At 38.1% G+C, this 9,748-nt stretch overlaps 1 protein-coding gene across 2 annotated transcripts; it reads left to right on the forward strand.

Annotated features, from left to right (window-relative positions):
* The first annotated feature begins 253 nt into the window (after positions 1 to 253).
* On the forward strand, positions 254 to 6,788 carry LOC149191353 (Calcium-binding endonuclease/exonuclease/phosphatase family). 2 transcript variants are annotated; one of them, XM_089404191.1, is made up of 11 exons: positions 254 to 385; positions 916 to 1,242; positions 2,121 to 2,219; positions 2,484 to 2,589; positions 4,375 to 4,595; positions 4,773 to 4,849; positions 4,931 to 5,045; positions 5,194 to 5,319; positions 5,617 to 5,730; positions 5,852 to 5,971; positions 6,087 to 6,788. In XM_089404191.1, exons 2-11 carry the CDS (start codon positions 949 to 951, stop codon positions 6,429 to 6,431), a joined length of 1,617 nt encoding a protein of 538 aa, XP_089260317.1. In that variant the 5' UTR covers positions 254 to 385; positions 916 to 948; the 3' UTR covers positions 6,432 to 6,788. The 2 variants fall into 2 exon arrangements, with proteins under 2 accessions (XP_089260317.1, XP_089260316.1); XM_089404190.1 differs by lacking the exon at positions 254 to 385 and having other exon boundaries at positions 392 to 1,242.
* Positions 6,789 to 9,748: the final 2,960 nt, after the last annotated feature.

The raw sequence follows: 9,748 nt of genomic DNA on the forward strand, positions 1-9,748 counted from the left end.
AAGACCACCAATGACCTGATTTAGCCCACAGAATCGCGTTAGGATAATGATTTGGTGGTCCCTGGAATTCAACCCTAAAGTGCCCCCACCCACAACGTGGTAGGAAGTCCACTCAAGTTCCACTTGGAGTGAGATTTGTGTAACGTGACTGACCAACCAACCAAACAGATAACATTCGCCTCAATTACGTGCGAAATTCAGGTGAGAATCAAAATATCGAAAAAAAATAATTATTGGTGATCAGGATTCACAAGGGATAAGCCGGACAGCGGGTACAGATGCCACGCTTCAACGCCACGTCTCCCAACAACTTTCGGACGGGCGGGTAACCACGGAGTGGGCAGCGTCCGTAAAACCAGTTCCCCCAAATTTATGACAATACGAGGTATGTCAACTCTCAATTTATAGCAGATTTAGTGAAAAACTCTGGATTGTTCATGCTGTTATGAGATTGGCATAAAATTAATGATTCCATGATTTATGTCGGGGGCTTGTTGGGGATACAGATTGTAGCATTAGTTTTTTGATTGTTATGGTTATGGTGTTTCAGTGGTCTCGGGATTTCAGTGATTCACTGTTGTTGCTTTTCTTAAAAGCTTGCAGAAAGAGCCAAAAATTTCCGAGTAAAGAGTATAGGTTCTGCTTTCGGTGAATGGTGTCAGTGTGGAATGGGAATATAGCTTGGTGGGATACTGAGTTTTATAATCTTCTGGTGGGCGGGGTTTCAATTTTGCTTTTTGTGTGGGCATCTGCTTTGCCATCGAACAGAAAAGAATCTGATTCCAAAATTCCATGATTATTGTTATTCCTATTTTCAATTCTATTAAAATGCCGGCGCATTCAATTGTCATTACAAAGGCTTGCTTGGTATTGGTCCTAAAAATCCTATTCATAGTTCTCCCCCTGCAATTCTAGCTCTCAGGTTTTTCATCGGATCCCAACGCGGTGATGCCGGAGGAAGGTTTGGGGATTAAATCAAATACAGTTGTTGTGGGCATGGGAACCTCTGATAAGAATAGTACATATGGGGAGAAAAAACAGGTTCTGAATATCGATTGTTCAAATATGCACAGAGCACAGCAGAGGAGATTGAACAGGGGAATACATGGTGTTGGGGGAAATGATGGCAATGCAGCTGCTGTTTTTCTCGAGGATGATGAGAATATGAATTCCTGTGATTCTTCTGTTTCATTCACCACTTTCAATATTCTTGCTCCAATATACAAACGTATCGATAGCGAGGTATAGTCCGCTATGAAGGAGCAATTATGAAATGCTGCAATAGGACTTTTTGTGCTCTTTTTTAATTTCCATGTTTCTCTAATGTCTAGGGGTTGCCAGCGTGTGAGCGATACTTTTGCTTAGTGTTCTTATTGGTTGTAATCCAAATCTGTGTTTCCATTTGATTGCCATTTTTGTTTCCATTTCTAGCAATTTTTGGGGGGTTGGGCGGGGCGTTAATGACGGGTGCAGGGACATAGATGACAGTGTTTTTACAGCCATATATGTATTTGAATGAGTGTGTATTTTCACATAGGAGCTTGTCATTTTATGGAGACAACTCCATGGAGGGGAGGATCCTCCCGCCCGGATATAATCTTATTTGGTGCAACCACTACCTGGCTTCGAGAAAAGCCCTTTTTAAAATTGAACTTTGTTTAATGGTGAAAAACGCCTTTGCTCTTCACCACTGAATCCAACTCCTTTGGGCAGATTCTTGCTTTTATTGAATGGTATGATGAGGTATTTTACACACTTGGACACATATTATTTGGAAACTTAGTGAGAAACATGTCCAACACATTGCACTGCATAGGCCCGCCCTCAATCCAGTTAGGTGCCAGGTCATAGGGATAGCCATTCTGCCAAAATCACCTGTGCCTTGCATCTGGCCTTCATCCGTTTGAAATTCATGCCATACAGTTGGGACAGAGTCAATGGAAGCCGGGTGAAAGGCTTAATTTTCCATAGACCACACCAATGAACCAACATCCCATTGGTATATCTTTGACTTGTCATCCTTTTAAACTTATGTTTTGCAATCTTACTTCAGTGGCTTGACTTGTCGATACTTCATCTGGACAATATGTTGACTAGTTTTTTGTTATTTTCTCTTGCAGAGCTGCCGTGAAAGCGAGTTCAGAGATTATTGGCGGAAGCGCAATCAAGAAATACTAGACATGTTGCTAGAGAAAAGATCATCCATCATTTGTTTACAGGTGAGTACCTCATATCTCTTTGGAGGGTGTGATTGGAGTGTTTGTCCCTTGCTCGCAGATAGTTTTTAATCTTTTCTAACAGTTTTAGTTAGGGCTATGTACTTCTGTACAGGTTTTGTTTTATTTTCAATATAAAATTAGGGTTTTCTATGCCATCACGAAATCCTAGTGTTTGGATTCAGAGAGGATCTGCAGAATGTTGTTTGCCCAGCTTTTTGAAGCTGATTTCTTTCCTTGTTTTCTGTTTCTTCTCTTCACAATTAGGAGCTCTGGGTTGGAAATCAGGAACTGGTGGAAATGTATGAACGCAACTTGGGGAATTATGGTTATGAAATGTATAAACTTGGGCGCACAAATAATCGTCAAGATGGTAATTCTCAGTTTCATTTCTACTTGCTTTGTATGGTTTATAAGGAATGTGATTTATATTGAGGGGTTTTCTTGCTGTGGGATGATCTCTCTCTCTCTCTCTGAAGTCCTTCAAGAAACATTCCCCAAAGAGCTACACAGCGGATTTCCTTTGGCCTATGAGCCAAGTCTGTCTGAGGGGTATCTATTCAGTCAATATTGCCCAGCAATTGTACCCGGCTTCATACTTTTGAAACTCATGCCATGTGGGTGGGACAGGACCATAGTGACAATGGAACCTGGTGGACAGCTTAATGCTCTATCGTCTTGACCACTGAACCCATTGGTACTGTTAGATATATTGGATAACAATAGAATCTGAAAACTGATATATATAGATTAGCTAGGATATCTTCAATTGTTGGTAGGCTAGTTAGTGGCTTTGGACATGATTGACATAAACCATTTGTGGATGCTAGAGCTCTTTCTAGTTCAAAGCATTAGTAATCATTTTGAATAACTAGAGAAACAACAATATGTCGGTATGTGCAAATTTCTGCACACAATTATACTTATCAAATATATACACTCAATTATTTCTGGGACATTGAATGTAGCCAAAATATGTTATTGGGTAGCCCTGCAGAGGCAGAGGAATCCTTTAGTTACAAGAGCAGTAAGATATAATGGTGTAGAGTAGCAATTTATCCAAATTTAGACAACTTGGTCTCACCAAATCCGAAGTTGGCTACCAGAAAGATGGAATGAACCTATGGGAAGCTCTTTCTTGTCTTACCAGTTCGAGTTCTCCTGCTGGAAGTGAATGGTGCCAACTCAATTTTTATTGCACCAAGATTGTCTCGGTGCATTTTAAAGCTCGGTATGCATGAGATGTGTTATGTATATGATGTTTCTAAATCAAAAAGGAAAAAAAAAGTGAGGTCGGAGATGCAAAAAATAAAAAAATACTGGATTATTACTCTATATGATTTATACGATAATAAAATAAACCATCACAGATCCATCTTAACTCTAAATCTTTTAAGCACTGAGAAGTTTGCATCTCTGTTTATTTTTTTATCCCTCTTGGTGCTTAATTGATCTGGGGTTAAGATGGATCTGTGTGTGTTTTACTAAAATTCTCTTTTCATTTGACTATTATTATGCTATTCATGAATCTCTTGATTTCCATGCATCAGGATATATCATATAATTGGTTCAATGTTCATCTTATTTATTTATTTGCAGAAACAATATAAGAGGGAAAGAATATCATTGGCTTAAACTATATTTCTAAAAATCATCGATATTCTTTATTCAGAGACTAACAAGAATTGATGAGTATGATTGCATAGCTGATCGAAAACTCTGAAAGCCTAATTGTTAGGTTTTTATGAAGGTCAAACAAATAATAGTTGAGTTTGCTAAAGATAATGCTCATCTTCTAAATTTATTATGTCAAATTTTGTACGGCTGTTACTTGAGCAACAAATGAAGGTCTTGATCACTCGATGTGCAATTATCGCTATTTCCATGTTATTTTTATGATTGACTTGATCATGTTGAATGTATGCAATTTCTTCACATCAGTAACAAGCATAATGTGTAGCAACCATGCCGGAACTTATCCATGATTAATGTGTTTTTTGTGCTACATAGTAAGATTTTCTTGACACCTTTTTTTTGATGTCATAATTGTTATGATATTTGAGGTCCATGAATTATATGTATGTTCTTCAATTTTCATCCTTCCATGGCATTTTTTCTCACTAGGCTTGAAATTAAAGATACTTGATTTTTTTGACAGGGCTTTTCACTGCAGTTAGAAAGGATCATTTCAGAGTAGTAAGATATCGGGAATGGCCATTCAATGACTGTGGAGATCGTGTAGCTCAGCTACTACATCTTCAATCTGTAATTCCATTTTTGCAAAGTAAAACTGGAATTATTCGGCAAGAAACTCTTCTTGTCAATACGCACTTGATGTTTCCCCATGCTTCAGATGTTTGCCTTGTTCGTCTTCACCAGGTACTTCACTTTTCTTCTACTTATCTGTTTTCTATAATTTGCTCCACTTGCATTTTTTATTTCCTCATTTTACAATCAGCTGTTGTGAATCGTGATTTCTTTCCTTTAAAGCCTAAACGAGTTCTTTTCAATCTCCATTGATTTTATTCAAGAATCCAATCTCAATGTCTGTAACAGGTATACAAAATCCTAGAGTATTTGGAAACCTACAAGAAAGACTATAAACTTCCTTCTGTCCCTATTATTCTCTGTGGGTAAGGCCCGTGCTTTATTCCTTTTAACAGTATTTGTGAAGTTTTGGTTACAGTTTCTAAAGTAGTAGTACCATCATGCAGGGATTGGAACGGAAGCAAACGGGGGCATGTATACAAATTCCTGCGGTCTCAAGGTTTTGTTTCTTCCTATGATACTGCTCACCACTACACAGATAGTGATGCCGATGCTCATAAGGTTTGTACCATTTAGCTGTATGCTGGTCACTGCTTTCTAGATTTTACAATACTTTTCCTTTTGGTATTGATTCTTGAAAATGGAACAAAAATGAAATTAACCTGTGGTGAACTGCAAATTTCTAATTAATGAGCTGTTGGTTTTCCAGTGGGTTAGCCATCGCAATCACCGTGGCAATATCTGTGGAGTGGACTTTATTTGGCTTCTCAATCCCAACAATCGGAGGAAGCCTTTGAAAGCTAGCTGGAATGAAGCTGTATTTGGATTTATAAAGGTTGTTAACAGCCCCTGATTGGTGGTTATAAAATTTAATTCTATGTGCATGACAAAGCTGGTAGTTATTGAAGAGTAGAAGTTAGCCTCTAATTGGAGGTTATAAACTTTTAATTTTATGTGCATGATAAAACTGGTAGTTGTTTTCAAAGAGTAGAAGTTTTTTTGCTCGAAACAATACAGATTGCATGCCATTGAGCGCTTTTGTTTCTTGTTTAATGCATCCGAATAAAAAAGAACTCTACCATTTGAAATCAATATGTACAATATTTATAGCATCTTAGTAATATGATTGCAGTCTAGATTAAATGAAGCTGGTTTGAAAGATAGAGATGCATTCTGCTTCTTCATGTCTGATAAATGCCGTGATGGCTGTGTAACATTCCCTGGATTTAAAGGTGCTCTCCAACAGGTTAGTTAATATCATGTTTTATTGCATTGTTTCTGTTCTACTTTTCTTCTTTCTATTTCATATCAGTTTATTAAAGATTTTCCAAGTGTTTTCTCATCCCATGGCTCCTGCAATATTGTAGTTAACAAGATGGTGTTTTATGGGGAAGTGTTTGGACGGCCTTAATAGTAAAGAGATAGAGGACTTGTTTTGTGTGGCTGACACCGATGGGAATGGAATTATTGACTATGAGGAGTTTCAGGCAAGTGTAGGCCTTGTTTATTGGTCTTTTCATTGATTATGGATAGCATTCATCACTTGACATGTTTTGATAATTAAACTAATGAGTGATTTTGGTTTGTTTGTATTTTCTGCAGAGGATGTTGCTCCCACAAACTGCTGCAACAGGGATATGGCCGGCATCACATTATCCAGAAAATAGTGATCAAAATGTACCATCTGGGGAACCTAACTGTATTTCACCAACACTTGAACTCAATGATATTTTTGCTGGAAAATCCGGTGCTCCACTAATGTTGTTTGGACTTGATACAAAGTTGCAAGAAGCCACAATGGGTTTTCAGGTTAAAAATGCTTTTTTATTTCCCCCGGAGGTGGAGAGAGGCATGTGGCCTGAGAACTATCTTTTATCTGACCATGCTCCCTTAACTGTTGTGTTTGATCCAGTAGGGTTACCAATGACACACGAGGCTGTATGTTAGGCCTCTACTTACAGCCTTACAGGTAGCAGAAATCATTGTAACTGGTGTAGATGAATATAAAGATTGATCCAGCCACAATAAGTAGAGTCACCATGGGCTTGAATATTAAAATTGCGGGCATTCCTTTTTTGAATTGTCACTAGTTTGGTGTACCATAGCTTAACTCCTGCATAATTGTGTGCCCTGCTGGTTTATTATATAAAGCTTCAGCATCCTCCTCGAGTTAAACATTGGACATAGAAGTCTGAAATTATTGGATAAAGTCCATCTGTAATATACATATACACTTGCAGTGATGGGATGTTAGCCAACAATTAAATTATCTGACTGCCCTTTCTCTGGGCAACAATTTTGTTATACTATCTGTCCTGTTGGCATTTTCTTTAACTATATTTACCATTGGTAGATTTTTGTTAAATGCCTGAGATGTAGTCTATGCCCAAGCATTGAAAAGTTCCTCATATGTGCTAATGCTAATTGGCAGTCTATCTACTAGCATCAACTATATCTGGTGCGTAAGCCAACATTTTAAGATCTAAGTAGCGTTTACCTGAACCTTTTCAAGTTTCTTTCACTTCCGACCTTTATGAATGCAATTTACAATGTTTAAGCAACCATAAAATCCTTGATCTGTATTTATTTAATTACGAACAATTTCTTGCTCGTCTTTGAACATTCATACTATCATTCAAGATATGAAAAAATTGAATCAAAACTTTGAGGAAAAAATTATCACAACCCACTTCATACAATAAATATGGTTGGGAAAATCTATTTTTTTGTCTGTTACCTTTATTTCTTATTTATGTTTTGGTATCAAGCTCAATTATTGGCCAGGCTTCCCAACGGGCCTTGGTTTCCTACGAAGTTTTAAGAGTGTTGAGCCATTTATGAGGGTCTCATTCTCACGGTCGACTATAATTGAATAGCACGTTATCAGCGAACATAATCGATTCACACATGCAAATTTACCCAACCATCTTGCATATCTATTCCAGGCCATGGTAAGATAAGAACTTGAACAGGAAAAATAAATAAGACATTCATGGCTGAAATAAAAAGCTAACCCAAACGTTGAGAGAGAGAACGAATTCAGTCCTCATTTGGGAAAATTGAGGACCAACATACTAACTTGAGTTTTTCCATCTTTTATACCAGAGTTTTTCATATCATTGACCAACACAACTAGCTTCCTCCAAATGAAGGATCATCTTGTAACTGGTTTTTGTCTACATCAAACAGTTTGGGTTTGAGTTCAGGTTCAGCAACGATTAAGTTTGGTTCGAGTTCAATTTTTTTTAAGAGGTTTGCCATTAGGTTTATATATAGAGAGAGAGTTTAAAATGAAATATGGTTAAATAAGAAATCAACATCAGTAAACATAAAAATGCTATCATGGACTTGGAAACTACAAGGAGGATTGCAAGCTTGAGTTGTAACATGAGGTCATGAGGTTGTAACATGAGGTCATAACATGAGGTCATGACCTTGATGAGGTTCGATGAGGTTCTTGAAATTCAAAAGTAAATTTAGGTTTGCCAAATTTTGAACTTCAAGGTTGAAGGTTGGCAAACCTTGTGACCTAGGTTTTTATATTTGTACAATTTGAGTAGATCTGATGGTTAAAAACTTATGTTTCATCCTAAGAAGTCATACGTTCAAATCCACAGTGGTAGAGTATTTACACCTCCCAAACTTTTGCAATCAAAATTCTGTTAATAAGGGGTCCCTTGTCTCACAAACAAGGGAGAAATGTTGTGAAGAAGGGGTCCCTTGTCTCACAAACAAGGGAGACTGTACACCAATTTGATGGTTGGTTTGTGTTGAATGGGGTTATAGAAAGAAGGGTTCAACCAAGTTTAGAGGTGCACTAAACTTAGCAGGGTGGCACATATTTCCACTTCAGTAGATTCAATTTTTTCCTATAGTCAATTTATAATTTGATGCCAGCCTAATATTTTAAAGTATTCACAACCTTGTGAGTGTCTTGTGGGGCCCAAGTTGAATTATAAAGGGGAGATGAGGGGGCTGGTGGAATCAATTCGAAAAGGCATTAGAAAAGTGTGTGCTCTCTTCAACAAATTGTAGTCAACGAGTTCAAAGCTAGGGCTTCACTTCCAACACAAAGGAGCAGAGAAAAGTGGTCATTTTGGCCCTCAGATTTTTTAGTTCGCCATTTTACAAAAGGAGACTGAGCTTGTCTATGTAGGGGGTTGCGCAGCAGGCTGTACAAATCCGTATGGATTTTGTACAACTGCACAGACAAAGAGAGGGCCAGGGGGTCATGTGCAAGTGAAGCAGGCATAGAGGGTTTCAGTGGGTGCTGAGAGTAAAGTGAAGTTTACCCTCTTCCTTGTAATTTTTTGAAAGAGCAACTACTGAAGAAAATAAAAGAACACACACACCCTTTGTAGGTTTTCCCTAGTGGGGGTTTCTTGGGTAAATTTCTATGTTTATTTGTTAATGTGCTTGTGTCTTCAAAGTTTATTTTCGTTGCTATTTTTCAATTAGAATACTCAGTGTATTTGGTGAATGTATTTGAAAGTTCAGTTTCAGGGTTTTTCAGTTCAAAAAATTCATTAAATTAGCTATTGGGTATTAAAATCTAACATGGTATCAGAGATCAACCTTTGATTGAAAACCATAAAGCATGTTTACTTCCTCAGGAGCAGGTTTAAAGACAAAAGGTGCAATTTATCAGTGAGCACTTGCGCTAGGGTTTTTCAGAGAGCTCTATGCAAGGATTTTCTCCAAGCAACTTTGTGCTAGGGTTTTCTAAAGAGAGCTCTACGCAAGGATTTTCTCCAAGCAACTTTGCACTAGGGTTTCTTAGCAGATCAAATTGCAGTTGGAATATTTGGGGTTGAGATTTGAGAACCGCCTTGATGGGGCCTCAAATTTTTGTTCTTGGAGGGAGAGGATTGGTGTAGTGTTGGAGTTGCAAGAGTTTGGGAGTTTGTGGACAGTCCACCATCCCAACCAGCAGACCCTCAACAACTGGCTCAACACAATAAGAAAGACGCAAAGGCCAAAAGAATTATTCTTGAAGCAGTCAAGGATCATATCATACCTCACCTCTACGTCAAGAATACAACTCAGGCTATGTGGGCAGGGTTCATAGGGCTATACCAAGGTTCGAGTGAAGCGAGGAAGCTGGTACTCAAAGACAAACTCAAAAACATCAGAATGGCGAACTCTGAGTCCGTGGTCCAATATCTCTCCAAATTCACCCAAGTGAGGGACGAGTTAGTTGGAGTTGGGGAGGGTCTTGGACAAAGACCTTGTAAGTTTTGCACTATTGGGTTTTTCCAAGTCAT

This window comes from Pinus tabuliformis, chromosome 2_2 (genome assembly GCF_031772625.1).
Source record: "Pinus tabuliformis cultivar Carrire ecotype Pingquan chromosome 2_2, CPIR1, whole genome shotgun sequence".
NCBI lineage: Eukaryota > Viridiplantae > Streptophyta > Pinopsida > Pinales > Pinaceae > Pinus > Pinus tabuliformis.

Excerpts from the sequence above, each read along its gene's own strand:
- LOC149191353 (XM_089404191.1), top strand. The coding sequence starts at position 949 with ATGCCGGAGGAAGGTTTGGGGATTAAATCAAATACAGTTGTTGTGGGC. Across the intron at positions 2,220-2,483 it reads CATCCATCATTTGTTTACAG|GAGCTCTGGGTTGGAAATCA; the intron begins GTGAGTACCTCA and ends CTTCACAATTAG. Across the intron at positions 5,731-5,851 it reads TTAAAGGTGCTCTCCAACAG|TTAACAAGATGGTGTTTTAT; the intron begins GTTAGTTAATAT and ends GCAATATTGTAG.